Consider the following 18,825-nt stretch of genomic DNA (forward strand, 5'->3'; position numbering starts at 1 on the left):
TTAATAGAAGTGGAATACAAAAAGGGAGGTGTGAGGAGGTCATGGAAATATGTGAAAGAAAGATAAGATATTGAATTTTTTTTCTTTTTCTTTTTTTGATGTGTTTTTAAATTGTTTTTGTTTTGTCTTGTTAGTTTAATGTTTTAATGTTATGTAGTGTTTTTGTATTGTAATGTACTGTTTTTTCTTTGTTGTTGTTTTTTGTAGTGTTTAAATTGTTGTAAAAGTAATAAATATTATTTTAAAAAAGAAAGAAAGAACTGCTGCTTAGCGCAGAGTCATCTGAATTACCTGCAAGCCACCAGAAGGAATGCCATCTAGCCTCCCCGCAAACTTTGTGCAAGCAAATAATAAGGAACGCTGAAGAAAACGGGTTTCCTGGGTTGTGCTGGGCATTAGGTTAAGAGGCAGGTCAACAGCAAAGGACCCAAAGTTTAAAAAAAAGGAGGGGGGAAGTGGTGCCAAACTCCCAACTGAAGCTCCAGCCTTGCTAAGAGTATAAGAAGAGATTGGCCACTGGATCAGGCCAAAGGGGCCCATCTGGTCCAGCACTCTGTCCTCACAATGGTTAACCAGATTTCCTGCAGTGCAGGGGGGTTGGACTAGATGACCCTTGGGTCCCTTCCAGCTCTTCAAGTCTGTGATTCTACTGCTTTATAAACAGTGTTCCAGATTATCATCCTGCCAGTGTTTCTCATTTGAAACTTAGATTCCAGATGTGCATTAGCTCTACACCTACCAAGCTGCTCTTGGGTGAATTTAAATATGTTTGCTGTTTAGAATAATAGAATCGTAGAACTGTAGACAAAGGTCCGTATAGTTCAAGCTATGGTCTTCCCAGTAGTGATGTATGGAAGTGAGAGCTGGACCATAAAGAAGGCTGATCGCCGAAGAATTGATGCTTTTGAATTATGGTGCTGGAGGAGACTCTTGAGAGTCCCATGGACTGCAAGAAGGTCCAACCTCTCCATTCTGAAGGAAATCATCCCTGAGTGCTCACTGGAAGGACAGATCCTGAAGCTGAGGCTCCAATACTTTGGCCACCTCATGAGAAGAGAAGACTCCCTGGAAAAGAGAAGGGGATGACGGGGGATGAGATGGTGGGACAGTGTTCTCGAAGCTACCAGCATGAGTTTGACCAAACTGCGGGAGGCAGTGGAAGACAGGAGTGCCTGGCGTGCTCTGGTCCAGGGGGCCACGAAGAGTCGGACACAACTAAACAACAACAGAACTGTAGAGATGGAAGGAACATTGATCTAGTCCAACCCCTGCAATGCATGTATCTCAGCTAGAGTATCCGTGACAGTTGGCCATCCAATCTCTGCTTAAAAACCTCCAAGGAAGTAGAGTCCACCACCTCCTAAGGAAGACCGTTCCACTGTCAAACGGCTCTTGCTATCAGAAAGTTCTTCCAGTTGTTGAGGCGGAATCTCCTTCCTTGTCACTTGAAGCCATTTCTTAAAACCATTGAGCAGGGTTAGGCATCGGGACAGATAAGTTTGGTTTTGTTTGAATTTTAATGTGAAACTGCCTAACTTGCATCTTTTGAACCAACACACAAGCACAGAGGAAGCAGCAATCCTTTGAAAATTGAATTTTGTGACGCGGTTCTCCAGTGTGCGAAAAAGATGCATATACAGTGGTACCTCTGGTTGCAAACGGGATCCATTCCAGAGGACCGTTCGCAACCTGAAAAGAATGCAACCTGCGTCTGCTCATGCACAGGTCGCAATTCGCCGCCTCTGCGCATGCGCGTGATGTCATTCTGCGTGTCTGCGCATGCGTGAGCGGTGAAACCTGAAAGTAACCCTTTCCGGTACTTCTGGGTCTCCACGGGATGTGACCTGAAAATGCACAACCTGAAGCAAACGCAACACGAGGTATGACTGCTCTGGTCAGACCTCACCCGGAGTACTGTGTCCAGTTCTGGGCACCACAGTTCAAGAAGGACACTGACCAACTGGAACGTGTCCAGAGGAGGGCAACCAAAATGGTCAAAGGCCTGGAAACGATGCCTTATGAGGAACGGCTAAGGGAGCTGGGCATGTTTAGCCTGGAGAAGAGGAGGTTAAGGGGTGATATGATAGCCATGTTCAAATATATAAAAGGATGTCACATAGAGGAGGGAGAAAGGTTGTTTTCTGCTGCTCCAGAGAAGCGGACACGGAGCAATGGATCCAAACTACAAGAAAGAAGATTCCGCCTAAACATTAGGAAGAACTTCCTGACAGTAAGAGCTGTTTGACAGTGGAATTTGCTGCCAAGGAGTGTGGTGGAGTCTCCTTCTTTGGAGGTCTTTAAGCAGAGGCTTGACAACCATATGTCAGGAGTGCTCTGATGGTGTTTCCTGCTTGGCAGGGGGTTGGACTCAATGGCCCTTGTGGAATAGACCACAACTCTATGATTCTATGATTCTATGACTGTATTAATGAAAAAAACATACAAAGCACATCATGTTAAGGAAAGCTGTGTACAAAAAAACTGTGCATGTTAGTCAAAACGGTGTACAAAAATGTGCATATTAGGAGAAATGTGCGCTGAAACACTGACAGATTTTCATGAGGATTTCTTTATATAAATTGAGAGAGAGAAAGCACAAATCGCTGCAGATGGACAGCCACATTTAAGGTTGGGGAAATGAGAAACTGGGGGGGGGGGGGGATGAGAGCTTCCGCCATCCCTGTCTTTAGGCCTGAGGGTGTGGGACAAAAAAAGATTTTTTTTGGGGGGGGGTGTTGGAGCAGGGAAGAAACCTCCTGGGTTTGGATGGAGAAAGAAGCCTGAGCAGTCTGGCAAGGGGGGGGGGGCTGGTGCTGTATTTGGCCCTCACGCCCCCCCCTCCCTGAGCACCTGCTTCCCGTCTGTTCCACCTGTAAACAGTTATTCCCCCAAATGAGCATAAGCTTCTTAAGAAAACAGCGGCTCCTGGAACATCTTTCTGCCTCGAGGAGTGTGGGGGGGGGACTATTAATGGGACAAAAAGTGGTGCTTTGGCCTAAATATTGGCTTATTATTTTATTAAGTTTCCACTTCATAATATATATAAAAAAGCATCCATGTTACTCACATTAAATTTTTGCTCGTATGAGCCTAGGGCTTGCCGATCGCAAGGTCGGCGGTTCGAATCCCCACGGCGGGGTGCGCTCCCGTTGTTCGGTCCCAGCGCCTGCCAACCTAGCAGTTCGAAAGCACCCCCGGGTGCAAGAAGATAAATAGGGACCGCTTACTAGCGGGAAGGTAAACGGCGTTTCCGTGTGCTGTGCTGGCTTGCCAGATGCAGCTTTGTCACGCTGGCCACATGACCCGGAAGTGTCTGCGGACAGCGCTGGCCCCCGGCCTCTTGAGTGAGATGGGCGCAAAACCCTAGAGTCTGTCAAGACTGGCCCGTATGGGCAGGGGTACCTTTGCCTTTTATAAATAAATATTGGGTTATTTTGCCCCGTCTTTTTGTGTCTGCCAAACAGCCGTTATTCTCTTGTTAATTACGCTGCTTTAAATATGCATTTTATATTTGACTTCACTTAGCAATAGTTTTGGGTTGTTGTTTTTTGAAATGTTTAAGATTTTTTGTTTGTTAACTTCGTTTCTGTTAAATTCTGGAGTTGGCCTCCTTTGTAATGTTTTATTTTGAAATCTTTTAAAGAGAACATTTATCTTAGTTTTCCGTTAATTATGTTGCTTTGACTTTATACTCTATAGTTGCCTTTCTTCAGAAATTGTTGATTCTGGATTGTTTTAATATGCTGTAAACTGCTTTGACGTTTTGCTAAAAAATATAAAGCAGTATAGAAATGAAATGAATAATAATCCTGGCCACCTCCTCTCTCACCTTGCTGGACCTTTCATTTCCCAAGTGGCGGGCTGGACTGGATGACCTTTGGGGGTCCCTCCCGAGTCTACGAAACAGGCCTCCAGGTGGCCTCGCAGGGCAGCTTCCTCCTCCTCACTGTTCCTTCCTTCCCTCCCTAGGTGAACGGTGTGAACGTGGTGAAGGTTGGGCACAAGCAGGTGGTGTCTCTCATCCGCCAGGGGGGAAACCACCTGGTGATGAAAGTTGTCTCTGTCAGCCGCAAGCCAGAGTCGGAGGACATTGTTCGGAAGAAAGGTGAGTGCAGAGCGCATCCCCCCCAAAAAACACCCCAGCCCTGGCCCTTCTCTGCCCCTCTCTCCTCCGGGTCTCCTGCTTCTCCCCCGGCACCCAGCCCAGCCTGGCTCTCATTCCCCCATCTTTGGGGTACCTCTCGGTGCCTTCAACTGCCCTCCTCGTACATCCCACCATCCGGCCGCCCTCGGGCCTGTCAGGAAAGCAGCCTCGGTGGCCCACATCACGTGGGGTGGCCCACACGTAGCTACCCACGCTTCCAAGGAGAGGCCTGAGGTGTTAAAAGGTGCGCTGGATGAAGCCCTACCAAGAGAGCGGAGAGAGAGAGAGAGAGAAGGAGACAGCGTGCAATGCACAACCCTCGTGGAACGGGCCGGCCAAGGGGCAACGTGGCTCAGGGCCAGATCTGGAGCCTTTCCAAGATCCTGCAGAGGAGCTGCAAGGCCCAGGACCTCAGAGGGATCCGCTGCACCAGAAGCTGCTTGCTCCAAAGCAGGAGGGAGACGCACCAGCGTGGGTGGCCAATGGGGTCAGACCAGCTGGCCCACATCGCTGGAGAGTCGGAAGCCGCCCTGGGGCCTCCGCGCTGGAGAGAAGAGTGCAGGATGATGCCCCAAGGCTGCCTGCGATAGAGCAGAGCGCCTGAGGTGGATTTTAGCCTGCGGGAGATGCTGCACTGAGGACAGGGCTGTAGCAGCTTCAGAGAGGAGCCGCGTCGACAGGACACCTCCAAGCTCCTCCTCTGGGGACTTTTTCGTTCAGAGCAAAAGCAAGGAAGAGGCGACGTGATCGAAGTTTGCAAGATCCTGCACGGCATGGAGAGCGTGGAAAGAGGCTTTTCTCTGCCTCTCCAAAGACTAAAACTCGTGGGCGTTCCATGAAGCCGAATGTTGGGGGGAAATCCCTCTTAAACTGCGGAACTCTCTGCCACAGGAGGCAGTGAGGGCCGACTTGGATGGCTTTGAAAGAGGATCAGACAAATGCACAGAGGAGAAGGTGGTTGGAGCGTGCGACTCTTAATCTCTAGGTCATGTGTTCGAGTTCCTTTGCTGGGCAAAAAATTCGTGCATCTCAGGGGGTTGGACTAGATGGCGCTCGTGGTCCCTTCCCGATGCTGCTGAATACTAATGGCTGGAAAATGCAGGAGGAGAGAGGGCTCCTCTTGTGCTCAGATCCTGCTCCTGGGCTTCCCTCGGGGGCATCTGGTCAGCCAGGGTGCTGGACTAGATGGGCCAAGGGCCTAAACCGGCAGGCTCTTCCAATATTCTAATTTGCAAAGCTTCCTAGCAGGGATAAATTGTACCTGCAGAGCTGACCTCTGGCAGGTGTGCAGACCAAGCACTTGACAGGGTCAGCCTCCAGGGACCTCCTGGCAAATCCCTGCCAGCCTAACATGGGCTTTGGGGGCTCCTTGGGGTGTACAAGGCTGTTGGGGGCAGACAAAAGAAAACCCTTCTTCGCACTGCTTCCATTAAACTTTGGAACTTCGAAGGAGGATTAGACGATTCCTGGGCCATAAGGCTTCCAAGGGCTGTTAGCCAAAGGGGCAGAGTTCAGTCTCCCCTGTGCCTGCAAATGCCACGTGGCTGGTCTGTTGTCACCTCTTGGACTTCATTTATTTTATTAAAAAAATTATTAGTTTTTCAACATATCATTTTCAACAGTAATTAAACATACTTTTACATCTTACACAATTTCTTTTGACTTCCATCCATCACATCTGAAAATTCTCCAATCTATTTACTTAATTTACATTTCTTATTTTCACTATTACATTTAAATCTCATAACTAATGTCTCTCTTCTTTCTCTTCTTTGCAATATTTCATATATTTCTCCTTACAAAACTTCTTGTAGCCCTACTAGCATAATTTGTTGATTACAGCTGATCTTCAAATAATTTGTATATTTCTTCTGTAAGTCTCTGGTCCCGCAGGTTTCAAATCCTGCCTGTCATTTTATCCAATTCTGTGTAGCCCATTAATTTTGTCTGCCATCTGATTGGCTTTGTGAGTGGGTAGGAATTTGAACACAGGCCCCCGTGCTGCCAGCCAGGCTCTCTGCCCAGCGGTGGAGCATATGCCCACACTGCCCAGGGCGGGCATGCTCCCAAGGGGGGCGGGGCACAGAGGGTGCCCTCATAGGCGCGGGATAACCACTCGGGTGCATGGAGTGATGCGCGCACCTTGCAGCCAGGGGCAGAGCGAGCCAGCGATGGTGGACATTTGGCGCACCGCACGCCCGCGACTCCCAAGCCTCCCCCGAGCTGTCAAGACAAAGGGGGAAGGGGCGAATACCACTGGCAAAGTGGGGCAGCTACCCCCCTTCCCCTGATGGCTAGGGGTAGGCTTGTCACCCCCCTCAGCGGAGACACCCAGGGTGGTCCACCTCACCTCACCCCCTTCCTCTGCCCCTGTCAGCCCACCAGGCAGTGACCTTTGCTGTGGAGGACTCCTCATGTGAAGTAAAGCCTCCGGTTCTCACGGCCAGCCAGTGAGAGATGATTTTTTTGAGGGGGACCCAGGCTTCCATCACAAGCAAAGGTCAACCTGGCAGCACTCTTGGAAGCTGCCTGCACATTGGCCCCTTGGGATGGTCCACAGGATTCAACCGCGATTAAAAAACAGGCCAATATTTGACCAATCAATATGGATGGGTGTGCCCACCATCCATAGAGCTGCCTCGTTGTTGTTGTTTAGTCGTTTAGTCGTGTCCAACTCTTCGTGACCCCCTGGACCAGAGCACGCCAGGCCCTCCTGTCTTCCACTGCCTCCCGCAGTTTGGTCAAACTCATGCTGGTAGCTTGGAGAACACTGTCCAACCATCTCGTCCTCTGTCGTCCCCTTCTCCTTGCGCCCTCCATCTTTCCCAACATCAGGGTCTTTTCCAGGGAGTCTTCTCTTCTCATGAGGTGACCAAAGTATTGGAGCCTCAGCTTCAGGATCTGTCCTTCCAGTGAGCACTCAGGGCTGATTTCCTTCAGAATGGAGAGGTTTGATATTCTTGCAGTCCATGGGACTCTCAAGAGTCTCCTCCAGCACCAAAATTCAAAAGCATCAATTATTCGGTGATCAGCCTTCTTGATGGTCCAGCTCTCACTTCCATACATCACTACTGGGAAAACCATAGCTTTAACCATACGGACCTTTGTTGGCAAGGTGATGTCTCTGCTTCTTAAGATGCTGTTTAGGTTTGTCAACGCTTTTCTCCCAAGAAGCAGGCGTCTGCCCCTCCTAAAAGTTGTGCCAGAGGCATCGCCGCCCAAAATAGACGGATGAGGAGGATTGCTCAGTGTGCACACGCATTGGAGGTTTTTAAGCAGAAGGTTGGGTGGCCCTCTGTCGGGGATGAGATTCCTGCATTGCAGGGGGTTGGACTTGATGGCCTTTGGGGGTCCCTTCTGACTCTACCATTTGCTTTGTCAAGAAGCTAGCCCTGAGGAAGGACTGGGTGGGAAGCGAAGCTGTAGTTCTGGCATGAGAACCAGCCAGTCACATCTCATGCGCCTCCCATGCTCCATGTGAGCAGCACCTGCCCATTACAAGCTCCCCTTTCTGGCTGAGGCCCCCACCACCATCTCTCCTTCCGGGTATGGGGTGGGGCAGTGGCTACCTTTGCCCCCCCCTGGTGCCACAGAAGCCTCACCTGTGGCGAGTGGGGAGGGAGCTGGGAAAGCGAGGCAGCTTCCCTCCCACACAGCGGAGACAGAGCGAGGGGGAGGGTGGGCTCGGCTCCTATTTTTAGCCCCGTGGGTCTGTGCTGTGGGGAAGGAGGAGACAGCTGTGGGGGGAGCTCCAGGGTCCCTCCTTGCCTGCTTGGGTGGCAGGGAGCCAGGCGGCTTGGAGAGCCAGCAGCGGGGAGAGGAAGGGAGGCAACTTGCCACCCAGAGCTGTAATTATCCTGCGCGCTGCCAGTGCGCGCGAGTGCGAGTCGTGGGGAAGACGGAGCCGTGCGGTGGGCATCGCGCTGCTGACTCTGCTCACTGCCTCCTGGGGGGTCTGCTCATTCCCCGGCTGGAGGGGGAGAGAGAGAGAGAGATGTCTCTGAGCTTTCGGCACCTCCGGCAGACGTGGCAATCCGTCCCTGAGCACCCAGGTGGCCGGCACCCAGCAAAGCATCTGTCTCCTGCTGTCAGAAAGCGCACCCTCTGGGCTGGGCGCCGCGAAGACCTTCTCTGGCAGTGAAGACCCCGGGCACCTCCTGCACGAGCCGGCTGGCACCCATCCCCTGGCAGGAGACAGCCCAATTGCTCGCCGCTTCAGCAAGGGCAGGATCGCGTGGCGGACGGAGGTCTTCCTGCCCCCCTCGACTCTCTGGCCTTGCCCCCCACCCCTACCCCGACTGGGCCTGCAGCTTCCTCCCCGGCTCGCCTTGTGTGGGAATCGTGCTTCTTCTCTGTTCCCCCCCCTCCGCCCCTGTTTTGGGGGTCTCTGATGCAGGCGCCTCCGGCAGCAGCTCGGAGCTCCGGTTTCCATGGCGACGGGGAGCGTTGAAGCCCGCATTGTTACGGATCTCGGGGCGAGGGAGAGCGGAGCGACGAGCCAGCCTTTCCGCTCCTCCGCTCTGTCACAAACCCCATGGCAGATGGAGCCTCGCTCTGGCATCGCCGCCGCCGGACGGGCTGGCTAGGGAGAGCCGGGGACCAGCCCTGCCCTCTGCCGCTGCCGCCTCCTCGGAGCGAGGTCTCCACGTGCCCAAGCCGCTTGGCAGCACTGCCACCGGGCAGAGGCCCCAAGGGCAGTGCCAGTCCCCAGAGTTAATGGAGAGCCAGGCCAGGCAGGGGAACAAGAGCCTGGCCTTGAGAACGAGGACCTAGGACCAGCGATATCACCTAGGTGCCCTGCCCCCTTTGCCCATGGCCTCCCTGGCCGGGAGGGGTCCGCTGAGCGGCAGGATTGGGCAGACCATGCCCGGGAGCCCCCTGAGCTGAGGGTCCCGGCCAGAACGCTCTCTTGCCCCTGCCCCGATTGCCCTCCCTGCTCCCACCCCGGCCGGCCGCGGGACCATGAAGAAGTTTGCCTCCACTCGCAGCCTGAACAAGATCCTTCAGCAGTGCGACTCCTCCTCCTCCCGCGAGTACGAGGAGATCCAGGCCGTGGAGAAGAAGTGGCACCTGCACCTGGCAACGCCCAGGAAGCTGCTGGACCGCAAGTGCAAAATGCCCTCCCTCTTCCTTTCAGCCCCGCCGCCGCCCAAGAGGGCGCCCAGCACCACCCTGACGCTGCGATCCAAGTCTATGACCGCCGAGCTGGAGGAGCTGGGTGAGTCCTGGCAAGGGGGCGGGAGGCCGGGGGGGGGTGGACCCAAAGGAGAGCATGCGTGGCGGGCGGGGCGGAGGGTTGCTGCCCCCACTCCTCAGGTGTGAACCACCCCCCCAAGAGAGGTTCGGGGTGCCCTGGCCACACCCACCTGCCCTCTGCTCCAGCTCCGAGGCTGTTCCAAGGCCACTGCCCCCCCCAAATATAACCCTGCGAGGTAGGTGAGACTGGCGGTGGAGCAAAGTCACGCCCAGTGAGCTTCATGGCCAGGTGGGGGGGATTCGAACCTTGGCCCCTCCCACGTCATTTAACCAGCACAAGAACCCTGCGAGGTGGGTTGGCCCGAGAGAGGCAGCCACTGACCTCCAAAGTCACGCCCGGTGAGCTAAGAGGGGTGGGGGGGATTTGAACCCAGGCCTCTCCCAGGTCCTGGCCCAACACTCTCCCAGCGTTTCCCCTCTCCCAACTCCCCTGGCGTGGTACTTGTGGGGCCCGGTTTCCCCTCCTGGTTCTGCGTTGCTGTGCCCGTTCCTGCCGCCAGCAACACACTGCTGAGACTCCCTGTTTAACGCCAGACTGCTTTCCCTGATGCTTCCAGCAGAACTTTCCTCTCCCTGCCCAGCTCTGGGCCTTTGCCCTCGTGGTGCCCGGGCACAGCCATCCACCCTCCAAGCCTGTCGTCCTTTCGACTCATTCTCAGCCTTGCTCTCTCCCACCTTCCTTCCGCCCTGGACCTCGAGGTGGCATAGATTTGGGTGGGTGCCCAAGAGGTCTCTCATCTGGGCATTGACCAGGCCTGGACCTCCTTAGCTGGGCCAACGGGGCTGTACCCCTGTGCCCGCCCTGCTAACTGCCCCCCCAACCCATCTCCGGATGCAGGAACGCTTTGATCTTTCTCTGAGCAGGGAAGGTTTGGTGGAGTGCAAAAGTCAGTGCCGGGGGGTGGGGAACCATGGTTTCCTGTGCCCCTTTGCTTCTACCCCACTCCAGAGAAAAGTCTTGGCATCCGAGGGGGGGTCACTGTTCCCACCTTTGGGGTGGCATACTCTGTCTTTGCTCAGAGTGCTCCTTGGGGAGGCCTCGTCTGGAAAATCGCCAGCTTCTTCGGCAATTCGGGGGGGGGGCGGTTTCCTGGCCCAAAAGGGAGGAGATAATGGGAGGGGTGAGTTGTGCATGAATGCTACACCCCCCACCCCATTGCACCCCACAGCCTCACGTACAGCAGATGTGGGGCTGGCCTGGGCAGCTCAGGGAACCTTGGATGTGCTGAAAGTCTGGGGAAACTGAGCCCCCAAGGGGGTCCCTCCCTTCCTCCCCCCCCCGGCCTGTAAGGACATTCTCTGCTGAGGGGGGGGGGGCTATTTTCCAGCGCTTCGGCTCTAATCCACTCAGAACCCCTGTCCCTGGACTCTGTGTGGAAGGAGAAGGCAGTCAGCACATGCCCAGAGACCCCCCTCCCTTTCCAAAGTAGAGCCTTGGCAGCAGAGGGGGTGACTCAAACTGAGCTGGCCTGCTTTGAGGGGGGGGCGCAAATCCCCCAGTGCTGCTCTTTGAGGCTGGGAAGGCATCCCCCCCCCCAAGGTGAGAGGGTGCATGACAGGGTGGGGGCCTGCATGGACGCCTAGCTGGGAAGCATCGCAGAATGCAGCTTGCCACCCTCCCAAAATCTTGGGGACAGACCAAGACCCTTCCCTAGAGAGCCATCTTGCCTTGGCACAGGCAGCAGAGAAGGGGGCGCAGCATGCCGCGGGTGTGGGGGCAAGGGGGGGGGAGTGCACCCTGCACACCATTGATGTCCTGTGCTTTTGTTTCTTGATTCCAAGCCTCAATGCGGAGGAGGAAAGGGGGTGAGTTCAACCGCCTGTCTCCAAGGGCTCATCCAAACCCCTTTTGATCCAAGCTGCCCCTCCCTCCCTCCCTTCCTCCCTCCCTCCCTCTCTCCCCAGCATGATGGGAAGGTGCACTGGGACCCCAGTCCATGCTAACGGCCGCAGGACACATGGAAGAGTGGACCTTTCGCTCTCCAAAGCCGTTTCTGGTCTTTGCAATGTTACGTTTGTGGAAGGAGGGAGGTTTGGGAGAGGAAGGCTTCGTGGCAGCCTGGCAAACCACGTCCTAAGTTCACGTTGTTTGTTGGTGGGGAGGACGGCAGCGCAGCCCGTGGAATGAGAGTCCATCCATTCAGCCGCTGCAAAGTTCTCCCAGGGATTGTGAGGTCATCTCCTTGAAGACCAGCCAGTGTGTCCGTGTGGATTTCCGGATGTAGCGCTCTTGTTGAGCTCAGGAGCAACCCCGCCAGACACCGCTTCAGGTTCAAAGAACGACGAGGGCTTAGGGTGTTTTGTTTGCTTGCATGAATGTGGCTGCGTTGTGCAAAGATCTGTGTGCACACCCACGTACACACACAAAACGTATATCCAAACGACACACCCCATGTATAGGATTCCTCCATTCCAGCAGAAAATAAACAGCAATGGCAATTAGTTAAAAACAGTAATCAATGCCTTCATTAGCATTGCAGAGGGCTGGACAAGCTGACCCCTAGGGGTCCCTTGAGGTCTGCAGTTCTATGGTAACTCAGGGCCATGGTGACCCCTCAGCAGCAGCCCTTGGCCTTTCAGGTTTTGCACGCTCTCCGAAAGCCAGGAAGGCGAGAGGAACCACTAAATTAATTGGGGACACCGTTTCCTCAGCCTCAGAGCAGTTGCCTCAAGGCACCTGTTCCCCTTTCTTATAGCTTTTTAATGGCTGTTTCTATTGCCAGAGCTCCGTATCCACATGATAAAATGTAAAGTGCAATAAAAGAATTGCATAAATAGATCGGCGCTACCTTATTGTGGCCTAAAACCACACCAGGAGGGAGTTCTTGTGTTTGTTCCTTTCCAGATTCCCAAACATAGATGGCTAGAAGTTGCTGATAGCCAAATGCAAATTCCACCAGCATTAAAATCGTCAAGAAAGTGTGAAACAGCAGCTCTTTCAACCACGCCAATTGCGAGCTTCAAGCTGGAGGCCTCAGGCATTCAGAAACTGGGTGGTTTCGCACACTTAATCCTCCTTGAGGATTTCCCATAATGAGCATCTGGTCGCTTCCTGTGAGTACAGGTTGCTGGACTAGCTGGCCACTGGCCTGATCCAGCAGGCTTTTTAGTAGAATCAAAGAATCACAGAACTGTAGCATTGGAAGGGAACCCAGTGCTCATCTAATCCAACCCTCTGCAATGCAGGAATCACATCCAAAACATCCATGGACACATGGCCAGCCAAGCTCCAATGATGGAGAGTCCACCACCTTCCAAGGGAGACCATTTCACTGCCAAACATCTCTTGCCCTCAGAAAGTTCTTCCAGATGTTGAGTCAGAATCTCTTTTCTTGTCACTTGAACCCATCGCTTCAGGTCCTGGAGCATCACAAAACAAGCTTGCTCCATCTTCCATGTGAGAGCCCTTCAGAAGGGCTCACATCACCTCTCACATCACCTCTCACATCACCTCTCGGTCTCTTCTTTTCCAGGCTCAACATCCCCAACTCCCTCAACTGCTTCTCATAAGGCTCAGTTTCCAGGCTCTTCAGCATCTTGGTCCCCATGACCCCGGGTTCAGACACTAAGGGCTTCTCCAGACTTCGCTTTTGTCCTGTTCTTTCCAGGCAAAGGTCCACAATTTATTAAGGCTCTGTGTCCGAGCGGTCTTTGCCCCGAGCTTTCTCCACAAAAACCCATTCTTTAAAGCTAAATCGGGGCAAACATCCATTTGGGTTTTCTGTGGATTGACATTTGCTCCAACTGAGCTTTAAAGAGCGGGTTTTCACGGGGAACGCTCCAGAGAAATTAAAAGGGCACTGAGACATGGAGCTTTAAAGAGCAGAAAGCCAAGCCAGAGCTCAGGTGCGCATCGGCCATAAGCCGTGTTTTGGCATGGCGTTATGCGCAAACATGGCCGCTGATGTGCTGAGGGATGTCCACCTTTATCCTGCCATCACACCCTGGTCTAGGCAGAGCATAGCAGGGGGTGCTCCCAAGGAAAGTGCATGCCCTATGCAAAGCATTGAAAATCAACTCCAATTCCACTTGCAATTAACGGCACAATAACAGAGGATTTTAGACACCATTAGGCAACAGTCTAGAACCACCCAGAGACAAGCAAGGCCAGCTAATATGCGACATAGGAGATTTTTCTCACGTGCCCTTGTATTTATGGGATCGCCTCTCCTGGTATGCCCTGCAGAGGACCTTAAGGCCCGGGCCCTAAGGAAGTCAGATTATCCTCCACCAGGACCAGGGCCTTCTCAGTAGTGGCTCCGACCTGGTGGAATGCTCTGTCCCATTAGACCAGGGCCCTGCAGGATTTAACTTCCTTCCGCAGGGCCTGTAAGACAGATCTATTCCGCCTGGCTTTCAACTTGAACTTAGCCTGATCTTTTATTCCCCTTCCTTCCCTCCCTCTCCCCCTTTTATGAAGATTACCTGCTCTGGGATCCCACAGCTAATTCTCCCCTGGTCTCCTCGCTGGCCCAAATAGGACTAATTTAGCCAGCTAGCCCTAGTGATCATGTAATGTTTATTGGATGGATTTCCCCCCTAAATTGATTTTGGAATTCTGAATTGATTGTTATTCACATTTTATACTGTATTTTATGCTGGTTTTTGTTGCATCAATCAAGTGTTTTAAATTTGTTGTTAGCAGCCCTGAGCCCGGTTTTCTGAACCAGGAAGGGCAGGGTATAAATAAAAAATTATTATTTATTATTATTATTAAAACAAGCTTTTAAAGGATTGACCTTGGTGCCTGCTTGCTTCAGCAGTCCTCATGCAATGAAGCAATGGGCTGTTTCTTTCTTTACGACTGCCGTGGTTCTAATGGTGAAAGCGACTCCCTGATCGCATAACGGTGGCTGGCAGGTGTGTTGCCATCTTCCTTGGCAGAAAAGGTGCCTCTTAGATTCAGAACCTGGGCATGAAAGTGAGCCCAGCAGCAGCAGTGAGACTCGAAGGAGGAAGGGGCTTCAGGCAGAGACAGGAGGCCCAAATTGGAGATGCAAGGCCAGCAGACGAATGTGCCCAAACAAGCAGCAGTGAGATGTTTGCTGGCAGCTCCTGGCAGGAAGTGGTGGGTGTGCCATACGGTCTCATCCAGAGGGATGAAGGGGCCTGAGAGGAGGAGAGAGGAGGAGGGGAGGCTGTGATGAGAAACCATGGGGAAACCAGGCTTTTGCGCTGGCCCAACCATTGGCTCAAGGACGCAGGGGGCGCTGTCTCCGCTCCACAGTCGGAGACAGACATGCTTCTGAACACCAGTTGCAAGAAGCTAGAGGCAGGGAGAGTTGCTCTTGTGCTCGAATCCTGACTGCGGGTTTCTAATGATAGGCATCTGGTTGGCCACTGTGAGAACAGGATGCTGGCTCCAGAGGCCCCCTTGATTCTTATCTTCTTAAGACCTGTGTCCTTCATTTGTGTACAGCATGAGCCTTGAGATGACAAGAAGAGTCCCTATGGCTTCCACTGTCCTGATTTTCTTTTATTTATTTATTTGTTGAATTTATATACAATAGCCTTTATTGTCATTGTCCCATACAGAACAACGAAATTGAAAAAATGTACACCAGACATTCAAAAACCAACAAGCCTGTTGTCCCAGTCTGGTTAACCCCCTAGAAACTCTGATATACAATATAGAGGAGGGATGCGGGTGGCGGTGTGGGTTAAACCACAGAGCCTAGGGCTTGCCGATCAGAAGGTCGGCAGTTTGAATCCCCGTGATGGGGTGAGCTCCCGTTGCTCAGTCCCTGCTCCTGCCAACCTCAAAGTGCAAATAGATCAATAGGTACCGCTACGGCGGGAAGGTAAACGGTGTTTCCGTGTGCTGCTCTGGTTCGCCAGAAGCGGCTTAGTCATGCTGACCACATGACCCGGAAGCTGCACGCCGGCTCCCTCGGCCAATAAAGCGAGATGAGCGCCGCAACCCCAGAGTCGGCCACGACTGGATGTAATGGTCAGGGGTCCCTTTACCATTGGCTCGGCTTTCTAAAAGCAAACTTCAGCAAGTCTCCAGCACGGACATGGCTGGCAGCAGCAACCGAGTCTGGAACAACCCACGACGGTCACTCACTCCACTTAAGAGGAATGCCACAGGTTCCCCATAGCCTGAGAGTGCCCTCCTAGGCGTCAGTGTTGGCTATTTGCAGATTAGTTACATCAGTTACATAGGTCCACACTTCTCAAGTGGTCAAAAGTGCCTCCACCCGAAACAACCATAAACTGTAGTTTTCATCTGTCAGCTGTGGGAACGTCAGAGCTTTCTCGGCTTCTGAAACCCGGTCAACCATTCTGGAACTCTTCCAGACCCACAGAACCACACCAACAGGAGAAGAAGTTTTCAAACCTTTCTCAAAGTACAAAAATGTGCAGTCACCCACTCAGCAGCTGGGCCCATAACAAAGATGTTGGCTATCTGCAGATTAGTTGTGCTGCAGAAGGCGTGCTGGGGAGACCACACATTACAAGGAAGGCAAAAGTAACTTTCGCTAGGTTTTAATAACAAAAACAGAAACTCCTTTTACAACATATCAATAAGCATGACCCAACCCATCCACCAGGGTGCTGAGAGAGCTAGGTGCTGCTCTTTATATACTATACCCAGGGACGCGGGTGGTGATGTGGGTTAAAACAGAGAGCCTAGGGCTTGCCGATCAGAAGGTCGGCGGTTTGAATCCCTGCGACAGGGTGAGCTTCCGTTGCTCGGTCCCTGCTCCTGCCAACCTAGCAGTTCAAAAGCACATCAAAGTGCAAGTAAACAAATAGGTACCGCTCCGGCGGGAAGGTAAACGATGTTTCTGTGTGCTGCTCTGGTTCGGCAGAAGCGGCTTAGTCCTGCTGGCCACATGACCCAGAAGCTGTATGCTGGCTCCCTCGGCCAATAAAGCGAGATGAGTGCTGCAACCCCAGAGTCGGTCACAACTGGACCTAATGGTCAGGGGTCCCTTTACCTTTACCTTTAACAGCTTAATTAACATAACTTAACAGCACCTGCTATACTGCTTCACAGCTGTAAAACTAGCTCACGTTATTTGCTCTGGCCCTTAAAGACATACACATCTTGTGGAACAATAATGAAACCTAAAATTTAAAGAAAACATTCAACAGTCAGTTGTCGCTTAGAGAAGCAGCTTAGGGAGACTGTGATTTAGACTGCTGGTTTTCCCTCTGTAGAGTTCCAGGCAAGGGGAAAGCTGCTCGGGAAACTTCAGAGTGGAAGGGCGTCGCGTAGGGCAGAGGTTCAAGCAACCTCCAGGTGTTGGGGAACTGCAACTTCAACCAGTTGTGCTGGCCGGGACTGATGGAGAGTTGTAGCCCACCCCCCCCCCCAAAAAACCCTGTGCATTTGGAGGGCACCAGGTTGGTGAACACCGCTCTAAAACCAGCCAGCTTTCGGGGAGGGCTGCGCTGATGGAGAAGGCAGCTTCTGTCTGAAGGAAGTCCTTTTTCATGCAGCGCGTAGTTATGAAACTGTGGAACTCCCTGCCACTGGAGGCAGGTAAAGGTAAAGGGCCATTAGGTCCAGTCGTGGCCGACTCTGGGGTTGCGGCGCTCATCTTGCTTTATTGGCTGAGGGAGCCGGCGTACAGCTTCCGGGTCATGTGGCCAGCAGGACTAAGCCGTTTCTGGCGAAACCAGAGCAGTGCACGGAAACGCCATTTACCTTCCCACCGGAGCGGTACCTATTTGTTTACTTGCACTTTGACATGCTTTTGAACTGCTAGGTTGGCAGGAGCAGGGATTCGAACCGCCAACCTTCTGATCGGCAAGTCCTAGGCTCTGCTTGATCTTTTTGCAGTCCATGGGACTCTCAAGAGTCTCCTCCAGCACCAGAATCCAAAAGCATCCATTCTTCGGCGATCAGCCTTCTTTATGGTCCAGCTCTCACTTCCATGGAACACGTGCATAGGCGATCTCGTAGACCCAATTGTGGCCCTTTGGGTGCTGATCCTTTCAAGGAGCTGTGGGGTTCCTGTGGTGGTGGGGGGCGCTTTTCTCCTACAAGGCGAAGGGAGTGAGGCCTCACCTGCCACCCAGCAGGCCGCAGGGCTCCCTTGCTGGCATGCCAGCGCACCCTCCCCCTGGCAGCACACCCAGCCCATCTCTGTGTTGAGTTCCTGCCTTCAGAGGCCAAGCCTGGCTCACGGGGATGCTGTGTCTTGACTTTGCAGAGAAGCTGGACGAGATCTTGGCAGCCGCCGAGCCCTCGCTGAGAGCGGACATCGTGGAGGCAGATTCCAGGGCAGCCACTGTGAAGCAGAGACCCACCAGCAGAAGGATCACCCCTGCGGAGATCAGTGTGAGAGATACGGGAGCACAGCGGGCAGGGGGGCAGGGCAGGGGTGCGGCAAGGAAAGCCACAAACTGGGAAGGATTCCAGGGGTTGCGGGGGGAGAAGCCTTTTGCTGACAGGAAGCCAGAGAGAGCTAAGGACACGGCCCATCTCACTGGAATGCTTTGCCCTGGTTGAACAGTAAGGAATGGGGGGGGGGGTCTATTTATTTCATGAAATTTATACACCAAACACCCACCCCTCAAAGAGGTTTACAAAAAGATACGGCAAGAAAATCAAGGTGGGGAATTGCAACATACTGCAAATTAAAATACAGTGATACCTCTGGTTGCAAACGGGATCTGTTCCAGAGGCCCCTTTGCAACATGAAAGGAATGCAACCTGCAGCAGCGTGTCTGCGCACGAGCAGGTTGCAATTCACCGCTTCTGCGCATGTGCGTGATGTCACTTGGTGCATCTGCACATGCATGAGTGACGAAACACGGAAGTAACCCTTTCTGGTACTTCTGAGTCACTGCGGGACGTATCCTGAAAGGATGTAACATGAAGCAAACGTAACATGAGATATGACTGTACTAAAACAAGTTAGAATTCACATTGACTTCCTAAGCTTCTGTGCTGTCTAAACAAGAACGTTGGGGTTTTTTTTAGCAGGAACCAAAAAGAGTACAGTGAAGGCTCCTGTTTGATATCAATAGGCAGGGAGTTCCAAAGGTGCTGCCACACTAAGCTATCAAGTGCTTAGAAACATGGAATGGGTGTTATGGGGCACCTGCAGTACAGTGGTACCTTGGTTCTCAAACTTAATCCGTTCCAGAAGTCTGATCCAAAACCAAAGCGTTCCAAAACCAAGGCACACTTTCCCATAGAAAGTAATGTAAAATGGATTAATTTGTTCCAGACTTTTAAAAACAGCCCCTGAAACAGCAATTTAACATGAATTTTACTATCTAACGAGACCATGGATCCATAAAATGAAAGCAACAGACAATGTATTGCAGTCACACAGACAATCAATCAGTAGCTGAATTGGGTTCCACACAGTCACAAAAACAAAACAAAAAAGAGCCACAAGAACGCAAAATAAATAGCAAAAACAGACAGACCTCAGCGTAACACTCAAAACGGAAGTGTGGGA

At 52.6% G+C, this 18,825-nt stretch overlaps 1 protein-coding gene across 11 annotated transcripts in view; it reads left to right on the forward strand.

The window, feature by feature from the left end:
• Positions 1-18,825, forward strand: part of SHANK3 (SH3 and multiple ankyrin repeat domains 3) — a 431,788-nt gene that overhangs the window by 367,689 nt on the left and 45,274 nt on the right. For 9 of the 11 annotated variants that reach the window (XR_013394458.1, XR_013394460.1, XR_013394459.1 and 6 more), the window contains 4 exons: positions 3,970-4,105; positions 9,282-9,362; positions 11,183-11,206; positions 17,566-17,693. Coding sequence is in view for 8 of the 11 variants with exons in the window: in XM_077935409.1 (XP_077791535.1) it covers positions 3,970-4,105; positions 9,282-9,362; positions 11,183-11,206; positions 17,566-17,693 (369 nt within the window). In the remaining 3 variants the exon portion in view is untranslated. The remainder of the gene's footprint in view (positions 1-3,969; positions 4,106-9,281; positions 9,363-11,182; positions 11,207-17,565; positions 17,694-18,825) is intronic. The other 2 variants (XM_077935411.1, XM_077935412.1) reach the window with 2 other exon arrangements.

Source organism: Podarcis muralis, chromosome 10 (genome assembly GCF_964188315.1).
Source record: "Podarcis muralis chromosome 10, rPodMur119.hap1.1, whole genome shotgun sequence".
Classification (NCBI taxonomy): Eukaryota; Metazoa; Chordata; class Lepidosauria; order Squamata; family Lacertidae; genus Podarcis; species Podarcis muralis.